Genomic DNA, 27,933 nt, shown 5'->3' with positions numbered 1-27,933 from the left:
TGTGAAATCTCTGGATTTTGTTTTAGAAGGAAATCACACTTTTTTCATACTTTCTTTTCACAATTTTAGTATCTCAGCTGCCAGAAATAGAATTTATTACTTTACAATAATTATTATAGCCAAAGCCACCATATATTCTGGATTTGCCAGGATGGTGTCAATTTTGAATGTTGTTTCTTTCAGGCAGGCATGGTGAATTTTGGTTCAGAAAACAGGATCACTCTATCACGCTCTTGAGGGTGAACTATTGGAGAGTCACAGTGGTGATCAACCAATGGGTGCTTCCTAGTTCCTGGAACTGAGAACTTAAGTCTGGATACTTCTCTATAAATGGTTTTGGTAGACTCTGCCACTTTCCCCTGGGAAAAGAGTTCTCCAAGAAGCCCCCCACTTCTCAGGTGGCAACAGGGCAGGTACCTGGGCGGTAGCCCTTATGCTACTGTTCATAAATCAATCTGAGTTTTATGGCTGCTTTTTCTGAGGAAGAAGAGATTCAAAGTTATGTAGAGGCAACAAAGCTTTCTAATAATATTTTTGGCAGGCTGCTAAAGAAAGATGAAACAAGAAAAGATACAGGCCCTGGGAGAGTGGTAGTAGCCCTTGGGACGCCAGCCAGATGTTGGTGCCCACAAATCGGGGAAGACAATGGCCTTTACTGTTGCCATTTACAATGCCGGGCAGCTCATTAATCATCAACTAAAATGATTTCACTTTCAGGGTTTAGGCAGGTCAGGGCTGGGGTTGGGGAGGGCTGTGGCAGGAGGCCTGGCTTCCAGGCCGGGAAAGTGTCCCAGAGACTCACTAGACGGGGACCCTCCCCTCCCCTCCCTCAGGGTGAAGGGCACCAGGAGTCGGAGCGGGGGTCGAGGTGGGGGTGGGTGCGTCACCCTTGTTTTCCGGGCTGTCAGTCTCCCAGCGTCCCCAGCTTTCCAGGTAGGGACGCCCCCTCCCACGCAGCGCGGTTCCGGCGGGTGGAAAGGAGGGGCTGGGCTCCCAGCGCCCGCCCCTCTATCCATCACATGGCCGGAGAGTCACAAAAACAACAGCTTTGGCCAAGACCGTGACTTCAGGAAAGGGAACCCAGGGCTCTCGCAGCCAGCCCTCCTGCCCATGGAGGACAGTTTCCTTCAATCTTTTGGGAGGCTGAGCCTCCAGCAGCAGCAACAGCAGCAGCAGCGGCAGCGGCCGCCCCGGCCGCCCCCGCGGGGGACACCTCCGCGCCGCCACAGCTTTAGGAAACACCTCTACCTCCTGCGAGGCCTCCCGGGCTCCGGGAAAACTACACTGGCCAGGTAATGACAGCGGTCTGGGCGCCAGTGCGCGGGCCCGGGGCCACCAAGCGCCCCGGCCGAGCGCGCCCCTGCCCCAAGCCGCTCCCGGGCGCCGCTTGCGCCCCCGCTGCGGGCGCCTGCCCCGGCCCCGGCCCCAGCCCCAGTCCGTGCCTGAGTCTCGCAGCGCGGGGAGCCCAAGCCGCCTCCTTCGACCCCTGAGGCCGCTGTCACCCCTGGCGCCTGGGGGCGCGGGCACGGAGAAGAGGGCGCTCTCCTGTTTCCCGCCGCGCTGTCCCGGGGGGACGGATTCCCGGTACTGCGCCTCGCGCAAGCCCCGGCGGCCCCTTGCGCCCTGGCGGCCCCGGCCCCTTCCCCGCCGCCGTGCCCCGCCTGGGGCCAGCCGGGCCGAGGCAGCCTTCGCCGCCCCCAGCCCCGGGTCGGGAGGGACTCTTCTTCGGGAAAACCTGGTGACGACTGCAGAGAAAACCACCGGGCCCCGCTGGCGCGCAGGCGGCTGCCACAGTGCGTCAACAGGCGCTGTAACCCGAGCGGATAAACGAGGGGTCCGGGGGCGGGGGCCGGGGCCCGGGGCGGCCGTGGCCGTGGCCCGGGGCTGGCGGCCCGCTTTGAAAATCTGGCGAAGTCGGGCAGCCTGCGTTTGCTTTGGCAGCTGCGAAGGCGCACAGGTGCACGGGGGATGGGGGGCTGGCGGCGCCACCACCGACCGTCATTGACAGAGCCTCGCCATGAGCACCCAAATTCGTTCACTTGCGAATTGCGTAAGCGGCCCTCCCTGTACCTAGCTACTGGGAATTACGCGGGCTCGTGCCTGCGGCCACCTTGCTAGGCCCCACCGCTCCAGCCTGAACTCCCACCGCTCCCTGCCTTGCGCTTGATGTTCCAGCAACTTCGAACTGTTTTTTATCTCCTGTAAACAAAGCCGCTGCTCTCCTTGACGCTGGCCTTCCTGCCTGGCTTGCCCTCCCGCCTTCTTTTGGCTTTTAAGACCAGGCATCTACCCCACCCCTCCAGTAGATGCCCCTCTTCTGGGCTCCTTGGCTTCCTGTTTACATCTACGTGACTGCACTTACTTTTTTTGCACATGGTTTTCCTTATCCTTCTGTAAGTTTCTTGAAGGTAGGAGCCATGTCTTACCCTGCCAAGCACATTGTCTGGCACGTAGTTGTTCAATAGAGGAAGTGGTCCCTTTCCCTCAAAGGGCTTCCCGTCTCACTGGAGAGACAAGGCTAGCCATGGGACCAAGGAACTGCCGAAGAATCAAGGTGATGGACAGTCACGTGCGGATTTCGATGGTGCCGAGATAGTGGCCTTAGGAGGAGGGACAGCCTGGGGAGGTGCTCCTGGTTGCCTTGCGGAGTAGAAGCCTTTGGCCAGAGTATTGCTACATTTTCACAAATTGTAGGGCCATGTGACTTGGGGAGGACCGTGGGCACCCTTTCCTAAACCAGAGACACATTTCAGTAAACCCTCTCTGGCTCACTGGGGAGGGGAGGGGAGGTGGAGGACAGAGGCAGAATCGGGGAGCCTCCTTGGAACCCAGCAGAGGTTGGTTATTTTGTGATACAGTCATGGTGGGTAAATCCGTTACCAGCCAAGTATCTTCTGAACGTCAAATCCTGTTTAATTTCACTTTCGCTTTGCTGATCTGTAGCCTGTCTCATACTGAGTGTCAAAGAAGGAAGTAAACATCTTTGGCCAGATTTAATTTCTGACTGTGTTGGGAAGCGAAGTAACATGATGGGTGCAAGATACACAGAATGGAACATCGGGGCTTGGACTCATGTTCCTCATCTGTGAAGCCAGGGTGTTGCCTGAGTGGTCCGTAGGGTCCTTTCTGGCTCTAACATTCTACACTTTTAGGATTTTAATTCCTGATTGACATTTGGCTAAGCAGAAGACACCCGATTAGAGACCACCTATTACCATCTCTCTCTCTCTAGGGACGACCGGAGTGAGCACTGGCCTGGGAGTCTGAAGACTGTGCCTTCAGACCTACTACGTCACTTACTAGCTGGCGACTTTGGTCAATCATCTAGTTTTTCCGGGCCTTATGTTCCTTATATGTGACTACTAAGAGGCTACTAGATTAGAGGATTACAGATCCTTCTGACTCTTAATTTCCAGTGGTCAGATTAAAAATAGTTTGCTAATAATGGCTATGTTAAAGAGCTCTGACCTTGGAGTCAGTTTATGGCTCCACATCCAAGCTCAGCCACTCACTAGTTTTGCTTTTCACCCAACCCCTCTATGCCTTGGTTTCCTTTTCTGTTAAATGGGGATATCTGTTCTGTTTGCCTCAGAGGGTTTTGTGAAGATTAAATGTGTGTGGGAGGACTTTTTAAACTTTAAAGTGCTATATACATTTTAAGAGGTATTACTTACTGCTTCCGTTGTTGGTCAGCTGAGATAAATCTTCGGTGTTTCCTGGAGCCTGGCTCTGGAGTGAAGAAGGTAGCTTGGCAGTTGACTTTGAGTCCTCCCGTTTTGCTGGGCATTGGCAGTTCGGGGGGCAGAGCAGCCTTGGCATGCCGTGGGGTGGATTGTGTGTTTATAGAAAAGTCTGGGACGTAAGCGAGGAAACGGGCCACAGCTCAGCGGAAGGGAGGCCGGGTGGCAAGGATGGAATGGTGGAGAGGCAGGCTCAGGTGTGGCCTGCCAGGAGCTGCCTTCCCCACTTTTTTGGGGGGTAGGGTGGGGAAAAAGAAAAGAGCAAATTGTTTAAAAATACACGTGTATAGAAAATAGTAAAACTGTAAGGTTATCTGTGTATTGTTGGATTCTGGGAAATTCATGTTTTCTCTATTCTCTGTATTTTCCAAATTTTCTATAATGAATATGTATTTCTTAGAATAAAATTTTTTTCTTTAAAATTTGGAGGAAATTGCTTTCTACAAATGTGGGTTCATCTTTTTCTGTTTAACCTTTTTTTCTCATTTGATTAAAGAACTAATAAAAAATTGTTTGAAATTAGGATATGTCTTGTCTCCCAAATCAATGTTAGATTTCTGTGCTTTTTACATGCTTTCATAGTTTGCAGTGGATGGAATGTGGAAAAACATCTATTTAAATTCTTTGAATTTATTTTTTAAAAGTTGGAGTTTTAACTGGTTAAAATTTTTTTGAGCACATCCAAGTACTAAAAAATTAGCATGTACCCTAAATCTGTTTTATCACCCGTATTTCATTTAAAAAGCATCTTAAAAATAGGTTCTTACCATTGACCTGTAAGCTCTACTTCCAGGAATCCTAAGAAATAATTGGAGGGTGGAGTGGTGGCTCATGGCTGTAATCCCAGCACTTTGGGAGGCCGAGGTGGGTATCCACTGAGTACTTATAAGACCTTTAGCACTTGTTTAGGGAAGCTCCGTATGAGAAGGCACCTGCCCAGGATTAACCAATGGAAAGCCGTAATCGGCCCACTGCTGTGGGTAAGGGCCAGTGGGGAGTGGCATCTCAAATGCCATTGGTGGTCAAGGCTGAGGAGGATGAAGGCTAATTAGGGAGAAAGGATCTTCTCCACATGGAGACGGTTCTTGAGCTGGCCTTGAAGATGGGGAGGAGGCGGCTGAACCAAGGAAAAGGAACAACAGCCCGACTAAGGAGATGGAGGTGGCAGAGAGCTGGGTGTGCTCCCAAGCTTGATTGAAGTGAAGGCTTCATCGTAGTGAGTGCGTTGGTGAAGTAAGCCCAGGACCAGATCATGGAGAGCATTAAAGGCTGAACAAAGGAGTAGAGAGCTGTTGTCAGAAGAAGTAAGATCTAATGCCAAGACCCTTTCATTCTCAGCAGATGAGCTAGAACTCTCTCTTTCACAGCTCAGCTGACAAACTCACCTGGAACTGCACCTGTCCTTTCTGCTACCTCAATGAAAGCATCCATGGGTGAACCTCTGTGCTTTCCACTGTGTGTATGAAAATGCCTTCCAGTTTTGACCATTTTAAACCATTTTTAGTATACAATCCACTGGCATTGTATTATGTGGAACTTCACTCACAATGTTATACAACCATCACCACTATCTATTTCAAAAATTTCTTACCACTCCAAACACACTCTGTGCCCATTAAGCAGTAACTTTCTATTCCCCACTCCCCCGACCCTGGGTAACCTCTCAGCTACTTCCTGTCTCTATGCATTTGCCTCCTTTACATGCGTCATGTAAGTGGATCATATGGTATTTGTCCTTTTGTGTCTGGCTAATTTCATGTAGCTTAATGTTCTCAAGGTTCATCCATGTTGTAGGATGTGTTAGAACTTTACTATTTTTATATCTCAATAAAATATTACATTGTATGGGCATACCACTAAAACATCTTTTAAATGAAATGGCCATAATAGCGGGTAGCCTTTCTTTGTTTTTTAATGATCTCATTTGAAAACTTAAAAGTTGTCAATCTTATTTCAGTGTTCCAGAATTTTTTTGAGTCTTTACATTTCAATCAAAGCAAAGTCAGGGGACCCACATTGTAGTGCATGTTGCATCCTTTGCAATGTTCTGGTTCCTTCTGGCACCATCACAAATGGTTTGTAACATGGATTCAGTTAGGCTCAAAGGATGCTCGCTGACAGCTGTCTTTTCTCCTTATTCGTATCTCTGGATAACATGGAATTTTCCATCATGAGAAGTACCTTTCCATTATTTCTTTTAATTGTAGAGCCTTGCACAGAAGTGAAAGGATGCTTTTCTAATGTGATGCAATGGTAAGGCAGAGATGGGGAGAAAAGTACTTTACAACCAAATAAACAGTGGAATGTGAGAAACAGTGAGAACAGGGGCCAGTTAGATTGGCTAAGTAGTGAAGAGTTGGTCCCCAAAGAATACTCTGCTCCACAGTGCTCCTAGCCAGCAGGCCTGGACTCTGGTGTGTTTCTTTATGAGGCCAGGGCTCTCATTAATAAAAGCAAGATCAAAATAGAAAGTTGGCAGTATTCCAACTCTGTGAATATAAAAATGGAGGGTCAGACAGGTGATAAATCTTTAGTCATCTAGGTCTACTTGGAAAATGACTACTAGCTTTTTGTATTTTTCACAATTTGCCTAAGGTGGGTCCTAAATCTCCTCTCCTCACTACCAGGAGTCCTTGTCCTTACCCTCTCTCTGGAGGCTGGGATGAATGAGGACTTAAAAGCTGCATCTATTTAACAGAGTGCAAATATGCAGTGTGGTATGTGCTTGTCCTCGCTCACTGGAGAGGCTGTATGAGGAAAGATTGCCCAGCTATACAGGAGATTCACCACAACCACATTCCTGGAGCTGTTGGAACAATGGAAGAAGACCCTGCTGAACTGGGCAATCCGATATTGCAGGTGTGGATTATGACCCGAGAGGAAGTAGAAATGGATGAAGGAAGGAAGAATAGGGGAAGAATACTTTCATAGGAAAAGTTCAGGAGATGTACAGGAACTCCCTTGGAGTTCATCTGGTCTGAGCCCAAGACATCAAGAAGCTAAACATCTTGATCAGGGTCAAAGGGATGTGTTCTCCTATTTCTAACAGAGAGCTTTTTTGTGTACACCAAAAGAAGAGGCCGCAGTGGGGGTGATCTGGTGAAAGCGTAATGAGTTTGATTTTGACTTGTCTTATAATGAAAAAACAATTAAGAGCCTTATAAGGGGGCTAAGTTAACCTGGATTTCAACTGTCAGGGTAAGGAAGCTCTTGTCAATATTAATGTTTCTCATAATATAAAAAATATTACCAGAGAATTTATTTTCGTTATTAATATGGTAACATTGAGGGCAATGGGAGGAAATGAGATTTAGATTTTTTAATAAGTTTCCATATTTATCCTGGTTATGATGTGTTGGAGAGAGATGTGGTAGTAAACTTCCAACTCCCAAACAGGTCTCATGTCTCTTTCTCATGTGCTCACATGTTAGGATATCTATAAGTCAATGCCTTAGTTCCTTCATGGCATTTTCATGAACCTTCCTCTACATAATAGCACCTGCCTAAGGCCATTCAGACTCTAGATGAACCCAAGAAATTATTTTCTAGTCATGCCAAGTTATCTGAAGATATTGAGGCTCTATGGCATTAAGGAAATTTTATAATAAAGAAAAATGAGTCTGCCTTCTAATTGTTCCTTCATAAGGCTCTCTGTCAGATCATGTGTATGGCTTGGGGAGAAGACTGTTTTTATCAAGGTAAGAGTCCGGGAAAGGGGAAGGGAGACATGGGGAAAGAAAAGCCAGCACATGGTTACTGCTGACTGTCTGCCCGGCCATTGTTAGACACTGGCTTATTGAATCTTCACCATAGCCTTGGGATGTAGTCATTTTTATTTTATAGATGAGGGTTTTAGGATCTGAGAGTCAGACATTTGAGAGACCCAGGGGATTTCATAATACACAGAGTGGTCTTATATTACTAGGGAAGTTCATGGACAAACATACCTACATCCCTTTCACAACTATTGGGGAGTCCTGCTGAAGTATGATTGTATAGCCAGGATTGTCCAGCACTCTTTCCCCATGTTTTAAGGATATGCTGAAGAAGAGGGCCTGAAAGGGGCTTTCTTACCACCATTTGTTGCCTTGTACCTTGGCTTTCTTTTCTTCCTGGCATTGGTACCACCTGACGTATATTTATTTATTATCTATTTCTTTTACTAGAACATAAGCTTCATGAGATATGATGTAGGTTCCACGAGATCAGGAACTTTATTCTGTCCGGCTCCTAAAAGAAGGCCAGGCACATCACAGGCCTTTACTCAACATTTGATGAATGGATTTGTTAATGAAACGCAATGTGAGATGCTTCCTAAGATATGGAAGCTTGGATGTCAGCATGGCTCTTGAGTAAAGAACGAAACCAAAGAGCAGATTATTCACATAAAGAGAAATGTAAAAGAATGAGGCTGGGCACAGGGGCTCATGCCTGTAATCCCAGCACTTTGGGAGGCTGAGGCAGGTGGAATCACCTGAGGTCAGGAGTTTGAGACCAGCATGGCCAACATGGTGAAACCCTGTCTCTACTAACAACACAAAAAATTAGCTTGGCATGGTGGCAGGTGCCTGTAATCCCAGCTACTTGGGAGGCTGAGGCAGGAGAATCACTTGAACCTGGGAGGCGGAGGTTGCAGTAAGCCCAGGCTGTGACATTGCACTCCAGCCTGGGCAACAAGAGCGAAACTCCATCTCAACAAAATAAAATAAATAGAATGAATGGGATGTGGAGAACAGACGAGGGGGGGAAAAAAAAGAAAGAATAGAGCCACTCATTCCAAAGTTCTCAATTTGGTGCATAAGAAAATGATTCCTGGCCGGGCGTGGTGGCTCACGCCTGTAATCCCAGCACTTTGGGAGGCCGAGGCGGGAGGATCACGAGGTCAGGAGATTGAAACCATCCTGGCGAACATGGTGAAACCCTGTCTCTACTTAAAATACAAAAAAAATTAGCCAGGCGAGGTGGCGGGTGCCTGTAGTCCCAGCTACTTGGGAGGCTGAGGCAGGAGAATGGCGTGAACCCAGGAGGCGGAGCTTGCAGTGAGCTGAGATCCGGCCACTGCACTCCAGACTGGGCGACAGAGCAACACTCCCCGCCTCAAAAAAAAAAAAAAAAAAGATTCCTATTTGTTGCAGGTGAAAATGTTTGATGTGCCGGCTCCTTTACCTCATAGTCACAGTAAGAAGAAATTTAAAAATTGGGATCAAAGAATCAGCTGCCTTCCCATTTAAGCAGCACAGACAGCCCAAAGTGACAGTTTTCCTGTACAGTTACTCTTCTGTTATCTGTAACTGATCTATGACATTTTGGGAAAAGACAGCCAAAAAAAATTAGTACTGAGGTAGGTGTGCCTGATTCCTTCCCCAATTCTGCTTGTGACTGAACCAACAGAACACAAACACAGGTGAAACCTGCACAGCTGTAAGAGTCTACAAAAGGGGCTGTTCACATGCAAGATACTGAAAGGAATTTCTGCTCAGTAGAGTTTGTGGGACCACACTGACAAATGAGAATGAGGGCTCCCTGGGAATCTGGCTTTGGATCTCACAAACATGGTCTACTTTGGATGTATGAGGGGTAAAGGTAAGAGAAGTAGGGCAGACTGGGAACTGTTCCCTGAGTCCCCCTAGCCATGAAGTCCTCTGTCTCCATCACTGTGGCTTGGGGACACTTGAGGCTAGCAGTGATTGAGGTCCGACTCTCCAAGGACAGGACTTGGCCCTGGTGGAGTGGGTGGCAGCACTGCCCAGGTCCGGCCACACCTGGCCTCAGGGGAGACTGCCCATGTCATCTATAGCTTGGCTCCTGCCCTGCTCTCAGGCTGCTGAGCCATGCAATCTGTTTTCTATGTCCCAGTTTAAAGTCTTCAAGGATAATGTCAGTAGCATTCAGAGGTGCTGGGATCCAAGAAGAATCCTCTCCGTCAGTCTCCTTTAAGGGCTGTATTAGTCTGTTCTCATTCTACTAATAAAGACATACCCCAAACTGAGTAATTTATAAAGGAAAGAGGTTGAATTGACTCACAGTTCAGCGTGGCTGGGGAGGCCTCAGGAAACTTACAATCGTGGTGGAAGGGGAAGCAAACATGTCCTTCTTCACATGGTGGCAGGAAGGAGAAGTGCTGAGCAAAGCCTCTTATAAAACCATCAGATCAGCCAGGTGCAGTGGCTCATGCCTATAATCCCAGCACTTTTGGAGGCCGAGGCGGGCAGATCACCTGAGGTCAGGAGTTCAAGATCAGCCTAGCCAACATGGTGAAACCCCATCTGTAAAAAAAAAAAAAAAAGAAAAAAAAATTAGCCAAGCGTGGTGGCGAGCACCTGTAATTCCAGCTACTCAAGAGGCTGAGGCAGGAGAATCACGTGAACCTGGGAGATGGAGATTGCAGTGACCTCAGATCGTGCCACTGCACTCCAGCCTGGGCAATAGAGCAAGACTTCATCTAAAAAAAAAAAAAAAAAAAAAAAAAAATCAGATCTTGTGAGAACTCACTATCATGAGAACAGCATGAGGGTAACTGCTCCCATGATTCAATTATCTCCCATTGGGTCCTTCCCATGACACATGGGGATTATGGGTACTATAATTCAAGATGAGATTTGGGTGGGGACTGCCCCTGGCTCCTCCAAAATCTCATGTTCTCACATTTCAAAACACAACAGTCCCCCAAAGTCTTAATTCATTCCAGCATTAACTCAAAAGTCCAAGTCCAAAGTCTCATCTGAGACAAGGCAAGTCCCTTCCACTTATGAACCTGTAAAGTTAAAAGCAAATTGGTTACTTCCTAGATACAATGGGGGTGCAGGCATTGGGTGAATACACCTATTCCAAATGGAAGAAATTGGCCAAAACAAAGAGGCTATAGGCCCCATGCAAACCCAAAATCCAGCAGGGTAGCCAAATCTTAAAGCTCCAAAATGATCTCCTTTGATTCCATGTCTCATATCCAGGTCATGCTGATGCAAGAGGTGGGTTCCCATGGCCTTGGGCAGCTCCACCCCTGTGGCTTTGCAAGGTACAGCTCCACTCCTGGCTGCTTTCACAAGCTGGCGTTGAGTGTCTGTGACTTTTCCAGGCACAAGGTGCAAGCTGTCGGTGGATCTACCATTCTGGGGTCTGGTGGGCAGTGGCCCTCTTCTCACAGCTCCACTCGGCAGTGCCCCAGTGGGGACTCTGTGTGGGGGCTTTAGACCCCACATTTCCCTTCTGCACTGCACTAGCAGAGATTCCCCATGAGGGCTCCACCCCTGCAGTACACCTCTGCCTGGAAATCCAGGCATTTCCATTCATCTTCTGAAATCTAGGTGGAGATTCCCAAACTTCAGTTACTGACTTCTGTGCACCCGCAGGCCCAACACCATGTAGCAGCTGCCAAGGCTTGGGGCTTGCACCCCCTGAAGCAATGGTCTGAGCTGTACATTGACTGCTTTTAGCCATGGCCAGCCAGAGCTGCTGGGAAGCAGGGCACAAAGTTCCAAGGCTGCACACAGCTAGGGGGCCCAGGACCCATCCCATGAACCATTTTTCCCTCCTGGGTCTCCAGGCCTGTGATGTGAGAGGTTGCCATGAAGTCCTCTGCCATGCCCTGGAGACATTTTCTCCATTGTCTTGGTGATTAACATTTGGCTCCTCGTTACTTATGCAAATTTATGCAGCTGGCTTGAATTTCTCACCTGAAAAAGGGGCTTTCTTTTCTATCACATCATCAGGCTGCAAATTTTCCAAACTTTTATGCTCTGCTTCCTCTTGAATGCTTTGCTGCTTAGAAATTTCTTCAACCAGATACCCTAAATTGTCAACCAGATACCCTAAATTGTCTCTCTCAAGTTCAAAGTTCCACAGATCTCTAGAGCAGAGGCAAAATGCCACCAGTCTCTTTGCATAGCAAGAGTGACCTTTACTCTAGTTCCCAATAAGTTCCTCATCTCCGAGACCACGTCAGCCTGGACTTCATTGTCCATAGCACTATCAGCATTTTGGTCAAAGCCATTCAACAAGTCTCTAGGAAGTTCCAAACTTAGCCACGTTTTCCTGCCTTCTGAGCCCTTCCATTAGTTCCAGTCTCTGCCTGTTACCGAGTTCCGAAGTTGCTTTCACATTTTCGGGTATCTTCACAGCAGCGCCCCACTCTCTGTGGTACCAATTTGCTGTTCTCACACTGCTAATAAAGACATACCCGAAACTGGGTAATTTATAAAGGAGAGAGGTTTAATTGACTCACAGTTCAGCATGGCTGGGGAGGCCTCAGGAAACTTACAGTCATAGTGGAAGGGGAAGCAAACATGTCCTCACACGGTGGAAGCAGGAGAAGTGCTGAGCAAAAGGGGAAAAAGCCCCTTATAAAACCATCTTATCTTGTGAGAACTCACTATCACGAGAACATCATGAGGGTAACCGCCTCCATGATTCAATTCCCTCCCACCAGGTCCCTCCCATGACACATGGGGATTATGGTAACTACAATTAAAGATGTGATTTGAGTGGGGACACAGCCAAAGCATATCGGGGTGAACTGAATCTAAGGTTTGGGTAAAATTCTCATTGTACAAAAATGAGTAAATAGAAATTCTCACACAGCTTGGGGCCTTACAAAATAGTTTGCCAGCTGGGCGTGGTGGCTCACGCCTGTAATCCCAGCACTTTGGGAGGCTGAGATGGGCGGATCATGAGGTCAGGAGTATGAGACCAGCCTGGCCAAGATGGCGAAACCTCATCTCTACTAAAAATACAAAAATTAGCCAGGCGTGGTGGCACATGCCTGTAATCCCAGCTACTAGGGGGCTGAGTCAGGAGAATTGCTTGAACCCAGGAGACAGAGTTGCAGTGAGCTGAGATCACACCATTGCACTTCAGCTGTGGGCGACAGAGCAAGACTCCGTCTTGGTGGGGGTGGGGGTGAATAAAAAGAGTTTGCATAATTAGGCCAAAAGAGCATTGTAGCCAAGAGCCATTAATATACTCATAGATATTTACTGAGCACCTCCCATGTGCCTGGCATTCTTCTAGATGGTCAGAATGGAGCAGTGGGCAAAGGAGACAAAAATCCCTGTCTTCATGGAACATGTATTCTATCAGACAGAAAAAAATTCTCAAGGAAAAAAGGCAATTTTAGCATCTGCTCTGCTCTGTTCTCTCAAAAAATAAGCAAAGGATTTCATAGGTATGCCACTGGAGCTATATATCCCCAAGAAACGTCCACATACGCACAACAGGTAGGCATAAGGAAGTTCACTGAAATTGGAAAATTGCAAACAAGTATCACTAGAGAAAATACATAAATAAATGTGGTTATTTTATAGCGCTCAAGCACAGCAGTTTAATGTGCACCTCTGGGGCCAGACTCCTAGGTTTTAATCCAGCTGTACCACTCGTTGGCCTTAATTTCTTTGTCTGTAACACGGGGGTTGGGGATTAATAACAGTACTTATATCCCAGGTCTATTTGAGCATTACGTAAAAAATGTAAAGCCTCTAGAATAGTGGTTAGCACACAATAAGCACTTAATAAACATTGGCTATATTTATTATTTTGCTGATAATGGAGTACTATGTAGCAGTTAAAGAAAACGGACTAAGTCTATATATCAACATGAATAGATCTAAAAAATGTAATGCTTCTTCATTTTTTAATTCACCAAATATTTATTGAGTGTTTATATGTTCCACACAGTGTTCTAGGTACTTGGGAATCATCAGTGAACAAAACAAAGATCCTGCCCTTGTGGACCTTATGTGCCAGAGGTAGGGAAATGGATGTAACCTCTAAGGAAACCGTATGTTAATATAGGTGGTGATAAGTGCTGTTGAAAAAGGGAGAGAGAAGCGTGGTAAAGGTGTCTGGGAGTGCCAGAGTTAAGGTGGGGGGTTGGTTGAATTTTAAGCCAACAAAACAAGTATGAGAAAATGTTCATGATTATGAGCTCTAGGTGGTAGGTATGCAGGTGTTTTATTATTTCTTTTGTCTTTCTCTATATTTACATTTTTTCTAAAAAATTCCTCTCTATGATATAAAAGATTAAAGAAAAACTCCTGATTAGGAGTCTGAAATATGAAGGAAGTTGATTAAGAAGCAGAAAATTAAAAAGGAGTTAAATGATATATAAAAGAATCTAAAGTAAGTGTTAGAAGTTTGAAGTATATTAGAGATAAGCAGAGTCACAATGCAGAAAATCAAACAATAATGTAGAAGACAAATGTGAAAATAAATATGGCCAAAAATCACCAGAGTAAATACAACCAAAGCAACAAATAAAGATATCGTAGAACATATTTGACTTGAAGACTCAGAAATGATTAAAAAAAAATTCAATATCTAGATATATCCTGGAAAGACTGTTGCAAAAGCTGTTAGTTAACTTCCCTTTCTTCTTTAGCAAGCACACTTTGTTGGGTGTGGCAATGTGCCCAACTATAAAACTAGTTTTCAAGGCCCCCTTGCCTCTTCGGCTGTGTGGAACATGGAGGTGCAGCCTGGCCCTGCTGTGGCCACTAGGAGGCCCTCTGAAGAATGGAAGCCTCATGCTAAAAAAAATGCTAGACTCCTCGGTCCATGTCGATCATGGATTTGTGATACCAGCTCTGGATTCTACCTCTGGATTTTTACATGCAAGATATAGACATTTTAATTTTATTGAAGCCACCACTGTTAGAAATCCATTAACTGGGGTTTCTGTTCAATGCATGTGAACCCACGTTGAACTGGAACCTACATTTAAAATATTAATGCCTGTGGGAAAAAGATTGTAGTTCAGTAATTCTCATCTAGTCTGTTGTCTTTCATACAAAGACTTTCTCAGATCCCCAAGAGCTCACAAAGTCTGTAACACCCATGTGCCCTGACTGAGTAGACCTGAGGGAAGGTTCTGGCAGCCCCACATGCAAATGGTAGAAACCCAAGCCAGTTTTTAAGCTCTTGAAGCCCTGGTTTCTTTATTTGTAAACCAAGTAAAAGTAAAATGATTTACTTCATAAAATTCGATTATAAAGGTTAAAGAGAGAGAGAATATATGCGAAGCTCTTTGTTCACTGCTTAGTACTCTTTTAAAAAAATAATAGAATTTATTGGACCAACCAATCTTAGCCAATCATGAGAGGAATCAAAGACAAGAAGAAAAGAAAAGAAAGCCACTGAACCCAACTAAAATTTAGACTTTTAGAGATTATTATAAACAAAATTAAAAAGCAATTGCTGTACATAATAAAAAATTGATATTCAATAAGAAAGATAAACCTCCTAATAAGGAGGCTTTATTTACCAAAGGATGTGACAGTGCAGTTCACAAAAGAATATCTCTAAATGATCAATACACACACAAGCTAATCTTGCTGATAATTAAAGAAGTAGGGACAAACTAAATAAGTAACCATAGACCACTGGTCAAGCATTAAGTTATTGGTTAGGCATTACATTATGGCACATCCGTAGGAATAAGTATGCCATATCATTAAAAATCATGTCATAGAAGAATATTTTATAAGGTGGGAAATAATTTGCTATGGAAAAAAGCTTGGTTAGCCCAGGCACAGTGGTTCACGCCTGTAATCCCAACACTTTGGGAGGCCTAGGCGGGTGGATCACCCGAGGTCAGGAGTTCGAGACCAGCCTGGCCAACATGGTGAAACCTCATCACTACTAAAAATACAAAAATTAGCTGGGCATGGTGGCACATGCCTGTAATCCCAACTACTCAGGAGGCTGAGGCAGGAGAATCGCTTGAACCCGGGAGGCGGAGGCTGCAGTGAGCTGAGATCGTACCACTGCACTCCAGCCTGGGTGACAGAGCAAGACTCTGTCTTAAAAAAAAAAAAAAAAAAAAAAAGAAAGAGCTTGGTGAAACTTGGTCTACTCTACATGATGTTCCTCTTCATGTAACAAGAGATAAAATAAAAAAAGAAATTATATATATATTTCCAGTCCTGGAAAGAAGACAAAAATGTTAATAATTATTTGTAGATAGGAGAATAGAGGAACCTCCCTCCTTTTTTGCACTTTTTTTTGTTTTATGATCAGAGAAATAGATGTAAGGATTGCTGAGGGAAACAGAGAATTGGATCGGTACATGGGCTCACAGTTTTGTCCCACGTATTAGTTAATATTACAAAGGAAGCGAGGTACCTTTCCAGTGAAGAGGTCTGGCTAACACCACGCTTTAGCCAAATGATGGAACTTAGCATTGAACTTAGCCTGGAGGGACAGACTGTCATTTTGTGCAATCAGAAGTACACAAACATCACCTTTGTACTTTGCTTCTAAAAAACATTTAATCTGGGTTTAATCACTATGAAACAACCACACAAACCCAGAATGCAGAACATTCTCATGCCAACTAGAGAAACGAAAAGAGCATGAGGACAGTTCTAGATTCAAAGATATTAACTGGATATAATAACCAAATGCAGTACTTGAAACTTATGAAAAATATTCTTTAGACCATTGGGGAAATTTTAAAAATTTAAATTTAAAAACCTTACATTAGGCCAGGAGCGTGGCTCACGCCTGTAATCCCAGCACTTGGGGAGGCCAAGGCAGGTGGATCACCTGAGGTCAGGAGTTGGAGACCAGCCTGACCAATATGGCAAAACCCCGTCTCTACTAAAAATACAAAAAAATTAGCCGGGCATGGTGGTGTGTGCCTATAATTCCACCTTCTTGGGAGGCTGAGGCAAGAGAATTGCTTGAACCCAGGAGGTGGAGGTTGCAGCAAGCCGAGATCATGCCACTGCACTCCAGCCTGGGCAACAGAGTGGGACTCCATCTCTAAATAAATACATAAATACATAAAAATAAAATAAAATAAACACCTAACATTAGCTCTTATGAATTAATCACTCTTTCAGGCTCTTTCAGGATGACAGGCCCTGCGGAGTGAGAACCTGCACCACCAGACGTGCGAAGGACCCTGCTTAGGGCACTCTGCCTTAATTTGTTAGATGCAATAATGGTATTGTGGTTATGCAAGGAATTGTTCTTATTTTTAAGAGATACTTGACAAAGAATTTAGGAATAAAGTATCACGATGTATGGAGTTTACCTTTTTTTTTTTTTTTTTGAGACAGTTGAGACAGAGTTTTGCTCTGTCACCCAGGCTGGAGCTGGAATGTAGTGGCACGGTCTTGGCTCACTGCAATTTCTGCCTCCCAGATTCAAGTGATTCTCATGCCTCAGCCTCCCGAGTAGCTGGAATTAAAGGTGTGTGCCACCAGCCTGGCTAATGTTTGTGTTTTTAGTAGGGACGGGATTTTGCCATGTTGGCTAGGCTGGTCTCAAACTCCTGATCTTAAGTGATCCGTCCGCCTTGGCCTCCCAAAATGCTGGGATTACAAGCGTGAGCCACCGCGCCCGGCCTGCAATTTACTTTCATATGGTTCTCCAAAAATATATATAGGAGAGACAAAAAATAAGGCAAAATGTGAACATCTGGTGACCATAGATGAAGGGTAAGCAGTGTTCAGTATACTGTTTTTCAACTCATTTCCACAGATTTTTATATTTTCTAATTAAAAGGTTGTGGTGGGAGAAATTCAGGTGGAAATCAAGAGGAGAGGGTAAACTATAGGATAAATGAGACTTAAGGGACATGGCAACCAAATACAATGTGTGGATCTTGTTTGGTCCCTGATGCACACAAACCAACTGGAGGAAAACATTGATGAGACAAGCAGGGAGACTGAACACTGATGGAGTGACTGATGGAATGAAATAGGAAAGACACGAGAGAAGACTGGCCATATGATGCTAACTGGTCATGTGTATATGAGGATTGAGTATATTATGCCATCTAACTTTTGCAAGCTTGAAAATTTCCCTAGTAAAAAGCTGGGCATCAAGTTAAAATTACATGCAATGTCTGACTTTCTCAGTGAGTGACTGACTGGCTGAAGAGATATCTAAATATAGCTCTATGGTTCTCCATTATTTAAATAAAGAATTACACAAAAGAATAAGTTGTGAAATCAAGATTAGTCCCTGAGTTTCTCTCGTAATAGTGATTTTAAATGAATTTCAGGGGAGTTTGTGGCAGGTGGAGGTTATATGGAATTAATTGCCTTTCTATTTTTCCCTTTTATTTTCATTCTCTCAATTTCCCTAATGCATGAGGCTCCTGACCACCATAAAGATAGAACTGGGGCTTAACCCTCATCACTTCTGAAGCTGATGGAATGGTATTTATTGCTTCCACTTAAGTTTCAGAATCTCAAGATTGTCTGTTTAATCAGTTCTTTATTTAGCTAGTAGAGTTTTTATTGTCCTGCCTATTCAACATACTACTATGGCTGCTAGTGCTAATTTAACATTTAGGTGAAGATAAAACGAGTTTTGAAGTCATTCAGGAAGATCATACAGGCCAAAAAAAAAAAAAAATCCATGAGAGCCTTAAAGGTGGAAAAACACCCTTATTTTTGTCTGCCTGTTTGTTAGGAAGAGTATGGAGGCCACTGTCAGATGTGTCTCAGGTAATGATGAGATGGTGTTCTTGCCCCATAGTGATCCTGAACCATTTAGCTTTTACTCTAAGGTAAAATTTTGTAATTAAAAGGGCAGTAGTGTTATGTGCTGTTTTTGTTTTCTAGAAAGAAATAGGATTCAAATAAAACAAACATGAAACAAACAGTAAATTGGATACTCATGCCTTAAAGTCTTTTTAAAGGAAATATTATAAAGTATTAACTTCCAATCAATAATATAAACCACAAAGAGGAAAACAAGAGCAGATAAGGGTATGTATATGAAAAGAAAAATTCAAATCTGAAAATGTTCAAACAACAAAACAAAACTGATAAGTAGCAGACTTAATAGGAGAACAAATGAAACCAGGTATAGAAGGGATATCAAATCTGGGACCAGAAAGAGAAAAAAATCTTGGATTCAGTTACCATGGCTGCTTAACTGAGTATACAAAGGATAAAGGAAACACATTATATACTATTACTTAATCTCTGGACACAACTTTCATTATTTAAATAATATTGATGAAAATCATTTTAAAACTGTACAGTGTTCACAAATATAAAATATACATACCTGAAAATGCATCAGTGCTACCCTTAGATGTTTTTCCTGTCTATAATTGTTTGCATCAGAGGTTAAGGTTTGGACTTTTCGATTTGCGTATCTTTTAAGTGGAATAACAGACATTCATATGGAAACTATGAGCATGGGTTCCTCAAGTCTTTATACTTACCCCTCCCTTCGTGTCACTGGCTTTATCTGCACTAGATTTAAAGTGGCCACGTTTTCTTTGCTCTTCCTTCCATCAAGAAGTCTGCTTTCCTCGCCCTTCAATGTGGGCCAGCAAAGTGACTCGCTTTGACCAACACAAGGTGCGGAAGCGCTGGCAAGCAGCTTCTTGTCGTGCTCTCTTGAAATACCGCGGTCTGTGAAGAGGCCTGGGTGCGGCTCTTTCAGGATGACAGGCCCTGCGGAGTGACAGCCAGCACCACCACATCTGTGAAGGACCCTGTTTAGGGCACTCTGCCCAGCCCCACGTTGTCAGGTGACGCAGCTGCCGCAGGGACCCCAGGCAAGGCCCGCAGATCGGCCCACCTGAGCCCAGCCCAAACTGCCAACACAGAAGTTCATTCCCGCATCCACCCAACAGGCTTCCCAGCGTCTGAGAACCATCACCTTATCCCTTTTATTATCTGTTCTGCCTGAAACACTCCGCCTGTCTTCGATGATCTCTGCTCCTCCGACATGGTTTCTGGACCTTGTATGTACCTGGTCACTCTTCTCTGGACACCTTCAAGGTGGCCAAATTTCTCTTTAAACTGTGTGGCAGTCGGAATTGAAAACAGTGTTTCAAAGATGATTTGCTTCTTCTAACCCTTAGAGTCTTTCTGCTTTTCCCTACAGCCTCTTCTCCCCTAACAAGCCCTAGGGCACTCGCTTCCTCCTCTCTTTCCTGCCCGTGTCTCAGCCCCTCCCCCAAGAGGCAACAGTTTTCTCATCCCTCAGGGACTAAGTCAAACTTGCATCACTCCTTTGCATCCCTTTCCCCGCCTCCGGACCCTTTCTCTCAGCGCTTTGCTGGGCCAGCTTTTTCCTCTGTGCGCTGCGCTGGCTGACTCCTTTGGCTGGGCCATGAATTCCTTGAAAGCAGCTACTTTCTGTACCTTAACGCTTCACCTGGCACTTGGCACATGTCAGGTGCTCAATAAATGTTTAATGAGTTGGATAATTAACTAATATTCTTTTGGTATTAAAGTATATTATCTACTGGCCGCATTTCCCCCACAAGGCTATCAAGGGAGACTGTCAGATTCCTGTTTAAACAAAGATAGTATGTCCACTGAATTTCCTTGTTTGCCACTGTTTAGTTCATTAAAAAAGAAAATGCATTTGGTTTGGAATTACTTTTTCAGCGATCTGCGCTGCCTTCTTTTTAAATGCTATCAAGCTTCTGAAGAATTTTGACAGCTATTTAGTTACCATTTCTGGAATGTATATTCACTCATTTTTGAAAATGGAAGCATTTTACTTCTGTCTTTCATCTCTCTCTTAATTCACCGCAGTACCTCAAGGGCTACTTGACACGCGCTCTCCGATGTGTTTATTACCGTGGCACATAAACAGTCTGGGTTGGTCAATGTGGCCTCATGGTTATTATAACACCACTTTACTTCTGTAAAGTGCCTTACTGGGTACAAAATGTTTTCTCATACTGGCCTCATTTCAGCCTGATTAGAAGCTCTGTTTAATAGGTAGGGATAATTATCTGTGTTTTACAGTTGAGAAAACAGACGCTCCCAAGCCTGTCAGGGCACCTGAAGTGCTTACTCATCTGTGGCTCCAAGGCCTCATGTTTGTTCCATTCTTCCTGGATTAAAGATCATTCTGCTCCATGGAGAAGACCAACAACAAAAAAGACATTGAATAGCTTTGCTTTCTCTTTGCATTTCCTGCCCTTGTCATTCTCCAACGTTTTTTCCGATTTTTAAATATCTTTTTATTCTGAGCATGGCCACGTGACCATATTTTCTGTTTGTTGGCTGGGTTTGTTTGTCCTCAGTTTTTACAGATGAGGAAATGAAGCTCAGAGACGTCTCCAGTTCCTCCAGAGCATGACATCCACCTTCTGCCAAAAGATAGTACGAGCAAAGATTTCAAGTGGAAACATCTTCTCTTTGAAGTTCTTTTGTGCAGCACTGAATAAGCATCTTCATTTTGTTTTGGTTTTGCTTTAAAGGGGAGCTCCATGGTGGTGTTTCTTTTTGCTGTGCTATTTCCTACTTACGCTCAGAGTGGTGGAGGGTAGGAAGGAAGGGGACAGTGGCTCTGTCGCTTTCCTTCTCCCGTTTTGCTTTTCTCCCATTTAGTAGAGCACATGCATCACTTACCCACGTTTCATACTAGAACTAGCTTCTCAGATGGGTCCTTACAGAGAACAGAGCTCCAAGGAAATGGGCCAGCTCAGAGTTTAGGGGGCCGAGGGAAGGGCTGCAATGTGGGGGTCTGGCATCCATGGGCAGGTCTTGGGCAGGGGCACTGGTGCCTTGGAGAGAAATGGGCACTGGGATTGGTGCTCAGGAGGAAAGACAGTCACCAGGCCCCCAGCTTAGCTTCAGTTTCTTCTTGAGTCAGTCCTTGCTGCTGCAGAAGGCAGCGGCAGTGACTGTACCTCTTAGTTTCAAGGACCAGCAGCACACACTGCCGCCTCTCAGCCCTCTCCCACCTCCTGCTAAGGAGTAATGCCTTCTAGACATCATAAACGTCTCTCTTTTAAAGCTGCATTTTAACAACTCCAAACCTGGTGGTCTCAATATTACAACCGCTAAATGTTAGAGATGGAAGGAAATTATTTCTACTGAGACTATACATAATATTGAAAACATCTCTCTCTCTAATTTCTCCACTTTCCAGACAATTGCAGCATGACTTTCCCAGGGCCCTGATTTTCAGCACGGATGATTTTTTCTTCAGGGAAGATGGTGCCTATGAGTTCAATCCTGACTTCCTGGAGGAAGCTCATGAATGGAACCAAAAAAGAGGTGACAAATTCCTTTCCAAACTCCTGGGAAACCCTGATGTGCACATAGATTGTAGCTGCTGCAGAATGAATAAATTTAATGGAAGGAGTTTAACCGAAAGTTCTGCCGTTTTTTTCCCCAAAACAGAACACCAGAGCGTAACCTCCTTAAGATTCCAGAGAAAGAAAATTATTGATAGTGGGCTCCGAAATAGGTGGCACTGAAGTTGTGTGATGAGGAGATGAGGGCATCCTGTAATAAAAATGACCAATAGAGATTACGCTCACCCTTCCCTCTGATTGTTGCATGTTGTTCACTGTTATGTAACATTGTGTTGCAGCAAGAAAAGCAATGAGGAATGGCATATCCCCCATTATTATTGATAATACCAACCTCCACGCCTGGGAAATGAAGCCCTATGCAGTCATGGTAGGAAGAAGTATCATTCTGAATTTTCAGTTATGGACATTTTGTGAGAAAGTTGAAGCATCTGTTCTTTCCTCTTTTTCTGATGTTCCATGATTTCACATTTGCTAACAGTAGTTCTCTCAGGGAGCAGGTAACGAGGTTTTATGTTAGTGTTTCTCTGCTGTTCAATGGCTGAAGTTTGCTGAGATGCTAATCTCACTTCAGGATACAATTTAAAAATAGTCCTTGGCAAATGGTCCTTGGTGTGAATTCTTGATAACTTTTCTGTCTTAATTACTTTCCTAAGGCGAGGCATACAGAGGAGCACCCACTGAAATGTGCAGAGCAATACTCAACTAGATGACGCTCCTAGTGGAGTTACAGGTCACAACAGGACCATTCTGCCTCTGGTGAGCCGGGGATTTCCACACCGTGTACTGTTGCTGCCTGGGAGTTCCAGGGCAACAGAATATTTTAGCTTAAAAACAGATTAGGGCCGGGCGTGGTGGCTCACGCCTGTAATCCCAGCACTCTGGGGGGCCGAGACAGGCGGATCACTTGAGTCCAGGAGTTCAAGACCAGCCTGGCCAACATGGTGAAACCCCATCTCTACTAAAAATCAAAAAAAATAGCCGGGCGTGGTGACGGGCGCCTGTAATCCCAGTTACTCGGGAGGCTGAGGCAGGAGAATCGCTTGAACCTTGTAGGCAGAGGTTGCAGTGACCTGAGATTGCGCCACTGCACTCCAGCCTGGGCAACAAGAGTGAAACTCCATCTCAAAAAAAAAAAAATTAAAAATTAAAAAATAAAAACAGAATTAGGATTAACACTGTAATCTTATTGAGATGACAGAATGCAAATATAAATATAAAACTCAGCTCTCCATTGTCAGAATAGCAAAGAACAGCATGATGCCTGTAACAGTGTGCACATTATCCTTTAATTGTGAAGTCTATTTGGTCTTTTTTCATACATATTCCATCTCTTGTGATAATGTTTTCATTCCCTATTGGGTCTAGAAAGGAGGAAGGATCCAGAACCATACAAATGGGGCAGGAAGCACAGTGGAGTAGCCTCCTTGCATCATGCAGAATCCCTACCTGGTTAATTGTGAAGTGAATAGGTCCAGACTGGGCTCACGATGTTAGGCTTCTTTTTATATTTGGGGCTAACTGGCATACCTACAGGTGTGCTTTTCTCTAATGATCATCATCAGTTCCACTTATGCCCAGATTGTGGGGCTTCGGTGAATGTAAAGAATGAGCCGCACACTTGTGGTTACTTCAGTTCATGTCGAGTCTACCTGGGCGAGAAATGAACAGGCACGTGAAGAGTCAATTGAATGAAGGCCATCACTTAAAACCAAGACTTAAGGACTAACTGACCAGTAGCCTAAGGGAAGTCATTTTACTTTTTTGTTTTGTTTTGAGACAGAGTCTCACTCTGTCTCCCATGCTGGAGTGCAGTGGCATGATCTCAGCTCACTGAAGCCTCTGCCTCCCAGATTTAAGCAATTCTCATGTGTCAGCCACCCCAGCAGCTGGGATTACAGGCACGTGCCACCACGCCCAGCTAGTATTTGTATTTTTAGTAGATACGGGGATTTGCCATGGTGGCCAGGCTGGTCTCGAACTCCTGAGCTAGAGTGATTCACCTGCCTCGGCCTCCCAAAGTGCTGGGGTTACAGGTGTGAGCCACCGTGCCCGGCCTCAGTTTACTTTTTATCTTCTGGATATGTATACTCTTTTTCAGGCATCCTCAGCTATTCATTAGACTTAAAAATGAGAGGTTTCCGGTTGTGTTATTTAAAAACTTCCCAACTGAGAAGTGCCCATGTAAAGAATGAAAAGGAAACCTTTTTGCTTAGCTCTTTCCACTCTATGTTTTATAAACACAATAAATTATAGTGATAATAGAAAATTCAGTTTGAGATAAGGTAGTAGTCAATTTATGAATGCAAACAATATCTGGATGTTTATAAGGAAATTATAATAGTTTTCTAAACTCAAGGAAACGGGGCCCGGTGCATTGACCCAAATCGTACTGCATAATGGGGAGAGCTACTTTTGGAGGGAAGTTGATACAAAGTAAGTGACTATCACTTTTATTTCACCAGTTATGTTCCTATGGTACTCCCACTTTCTAAAGGAAGGCATGAGGGATAGGACAAGGCATCTGACAAGTAAATCTACAAAAATCCTGTAAGTGACTTTGAGAAGTCACTGAGTTCACTGCTCATACCGGTGTTCAGGATGTTTTAAACTAGCTCAGTCATCTATTTTTAAAGATATCCAAAACAAAGAACCTTTACAAATTTCCTACATACTAGATAAAATTGAACAAAATTTATCATGGAGAATTATAAGAGTGGCTAAGTATGGGAATGAAACAACTGCATTTATTATGATAAATTAAGGCATTGGATTACTGGTAAAACAAAAGGAGTTCTAGAAAAGATCTGTAGTAAATGTTAAATGGCAGCATAAACATTCCCAAACATACATACTATGTCTTCAATGTTTTATGTACTTTTGAAAAATCAGGCACTTGAAAATAACTATGAAGTTATATTCCGAGAACCTGACACTCGCTGGAAATTCAACGTTCAAGAGTTAGCAAGGTACTTCTTTGTTTTTCTAGTTTCTCATTATGTATCCTGCTATTTTCAGGTATTTCAGACCGAACAAAAGAATCTTTTCAGGCTGGAAATGGACATGGTAGTTTTCAGGCCAGAAATGGTAATTCTTGGAAATTGATAACTTTGGAATTATTAATGTGAAGACTTTAGTTTTGGGTCAGTTTTCTAATATAATGCTATATGCTAAATCTTGGCTTGGACTTGGTCCTTTAAAAGGATGCATTTAACATTCTGCTAAAATGCTTCTTCATCAAGGAACATTGAAAAGCACTTTCTCTGCATGGGACTGCACATGTCAGTGGTGTTTTTGCATTTAGGCTAAATAAAGATCTTCAGGTGTTGAGCAGTCTGCGATTCATTTATGATCTAGATGCTGCTTCTAATTTATACAACAATAAATGTTCAAATAATACTAACTTGTTGATTGAGTGCATGGGTTCGGATATTCTCTATCTATATTGTTTGATAATGTCATTGACTTACAATAGCCAGTGAGATAAGAATTTACTTCTTAGGAGTAAGGCTGGTTCCGCTTATGGTAATAGGCAGATAGTGTCTTCAAAGTGGATCTGTGGACTACTCCATCAGAATTGCCTCAGGTGGCTATTAAAATCCGAGTTCATGGACCCCATTCAGTAGTTGGAATCTCTGATAATTATATTTCTAACTATATCCCCAGTTGATTCTTCTGCCCACTAGAATTTAAGATTGTTTTAATAAGCATCTCCTAGTAGTATATATCAGGGACTGATGAACATAAATAGATGATAGATATATGTATGACATTAACAGGCAAATGTATGATTTTAAAAAAATCTCATGGTGTTCTTTTATGTCTTGAAGCACGTAATTGAGAGGACCAGAAACAAAGCATTTCTGAAGCTTTAGCTCCTTGCTAGCCTCAGGGTGGTTTGGGGTGTGCAGGGCAGCATGAAAAACCTGAGTGGAGGCTGAAAGAGAACTGCTGAACAAGATATTATGCTTTTGCCACAGCTAAGTCCTGAGAACAGGGACTGCAATATCTGCAATCCTAGAGGACTTGTGAAATATAAGTAACTCATTGTGATATCCTGCCTTAACTAAATGCATTTCTTTTTTCCACGTAGAAGAAACATTCATGGTGTCTCAAGAGAAAAAATCCACCGAATGAAAGAACGGTATGAACACGATGTTACCTTTCACAGTGTGCTTCATGCAGAAAAACCAAGCAGAATGAACAGAAGCCAGGACAGGAATAATGCACTGCCTTCCAACAATGCCAGATACTGGAATTCCTACACAGAGTTTCCAAACCGGAGGGCCCACGGCGGATTTACAAATGAGAGCTCCTATAACAGAAGGGGCGGTTGTCACCATGGATATTAGAGGCCTATCTTACAGCCATGCAGAATTTTCCGAAGTCAGTTTCTACTTCAATTTTTGTTATTCTTTGTTGCATTTTAGTCAGAGCTCCAATTCCAGTGTTAAATAGCTGAACTCAAACGTTTCTGAGCAAAGTCATTATATTCATTATCTTCACCAAAATTTGTTAAAGTGCTTCTATATGCATGGTCTGATGCTGGGAATTCTGCAGATTTGAGTAAACAGGCTCTTTCTCTAGGGTAAGAATTTGAAACCAAAACTTGAGAACACACCCAAGAACATAATTATTTACATAGGTTCATAGATGAAATAAAGCATTTATATTATATATAAGCTTCAGTACCATTTTCTCTGAAGTGATCTATTTATTTTTTCAGGAAATTCATCTCCATCAGGAAAGTTGGGAAGGTGGAGAAAAGTGGTGGGGGGGCAGGAAAAGTTTTAGCACCATTGCTATTTTGATAATCTATGTATCTAAAAATGTGAGATGTGCGACTCTATGATACTGATTTTCCTTTAATGTTAATATGCCAGAAAGTATACATCTGGGAACAACGTCCTTCAAAGTAGACACTTTGGGAAGTTATTCCTTTATTTTAATGATGTATCATTGTTAAAAATACTGTCAAATCCTTAATAGCTATAGGAGCTACTGAGGGAAATCAGTATCATTATTTAAAGTCACACCTTGTGTTTTTCTACTTTATTCAGCAGGATTAAACCTGAATAACTTTTGGCTGTTGTGCTAATAGTGTAAATAAAATAAGCCTGCCTTCATAAAACACTAACTTTTAAAAGGAATAGCTAAATGACTTCTAAAATTATGCCTATTAACATGTGTAATTAGTTGGCAGCTCAAATGTTTGGGAGTGCAAGAAATTAGGCACCCCAGGATATAGGTCATGCAGGGATATATAAAAGCCATGCTCATTACAAAATGAGCGGTTGATGTTTTATGTGGCATTAAGACAATCAAGTCCTCATAACTCTGGAATGTCTTCTTATACTGATGCTGAATTTATGAATCCAAATCAATTTCCGACAGGTTGGAATCAGATTTAGCGTGAGATCACGATAGACAAGACCACAGAGGACGTATGCTCTACTTCTTGTTGGCCAACAGCTTCTTTCTAATGTTCTGTGAAAAATTATTTTAAGTGTCCTATATAATGGTGCTTTTTATGGTTATTAAAAATTGTAAATGGTATCACATTTATATGGATTTGTCATTGGTTCTTTTTTTGATTCAACAATAAAAAAATTTAATTACCTAAATGCCAAGAAACTCAACAATATACCAGTTTTTCTGTATCACAGGCTTATTTACCAGTCTTTTTTTTAATAAATAGGGATCATAAAGGTAATGACAAAAGCAACCTTATAATTTAGTTGCTTATATATTTGATCTGTGTACATGAGACTGTTTTAACATTATCTGACACTACTGAAACCTGCTCAACATCTCCCTGACTACCAGCAACACGTATGTAATGTTTTCTTCATTAACATTTTAAAAACTGGTATCTCCTTTAAGTTTGGCTGACAATAGTAAATAACAATGAATCTAAGGTGTTATCAGTTTTGCTAAATTCTGTATCTCCAAGCATAACATACAATAATCTCCTAATGATCCACTTAATAATGCTCCCATCTTCCAGGCCCAGGTGGTCCTGGGCATCTTGGTTGATAGGGTGGTGGCACAACCAGCTCAATACGGATGGCTTGACTCATCTGGGCTAGTAGAGGGGAGAAATGTCAGAGAGCCCAAAGTGGAAATTACCCTCCCTTGATTTCACAGGAGCAGTTCAAAGGACCAGAT

At 43.4% G+C, this 27,933-nt stretch overlaps 1 protein-coding gene and 1 non-coding gene across 2 annotated transcripts; both read left to right on the top strand.

Annotated features, from left to right (window-relative positions):
• The first annotated feature begins 997 nt into the window (after positions 1 to 997).
• Positions 998 to 27,475, top strand: N4BP2L1 (NEDD4 binding protein 2 like 1). Its single transcript, XM_025363971.1, is given in 8 exon segments — positions 998 to 1,292; positions 12,747 to 12,819; positions 12,821 to 12,952; positions 13,410 to 13,480; positions 21,600 to 21,727; positions 22,047 to 22,135; positions 24,658 to 24,734; positions 25,859 to 27,475. Coding segments are annotated over 8 exon segments (1,011 nt in total). The 5' UTR covers positions 998 to 1,110; the 3' UTR covers positions 26,118 to 27,475.
• LOC112611179 lies at positions 8,936 to 9,062 on the top strand. Its single transcript, XR_003116564.1, has one exon. It is a non-coding gene; the product is annotated as a small nucleolar RNA SNORA16B/SNORA16A family (small nucleolar RNA).
• Positions 27,476 to 27,933: the final 458 nt, after the last annotated feature.

The sequence above is a fragment of the Theropithecus gelada genome, chromosome 17 (genome assembly GCF_003255815.1).
Source record: "Theropithecus gelada isolate Dixy chromosome 17, Tgel_1.0, whole genome shotgun sequence".
Classification (NCBI taxonomy): domain Eukaryota; kingdom Metazoa; phylum Chordata; class Mammalia; order Primates; family Cercopithecidae; genus Theropithecus; species Theropithecus gelada.
This window is presented reverse-complemented; position numbering and strand designations above follow the sequence as displayed.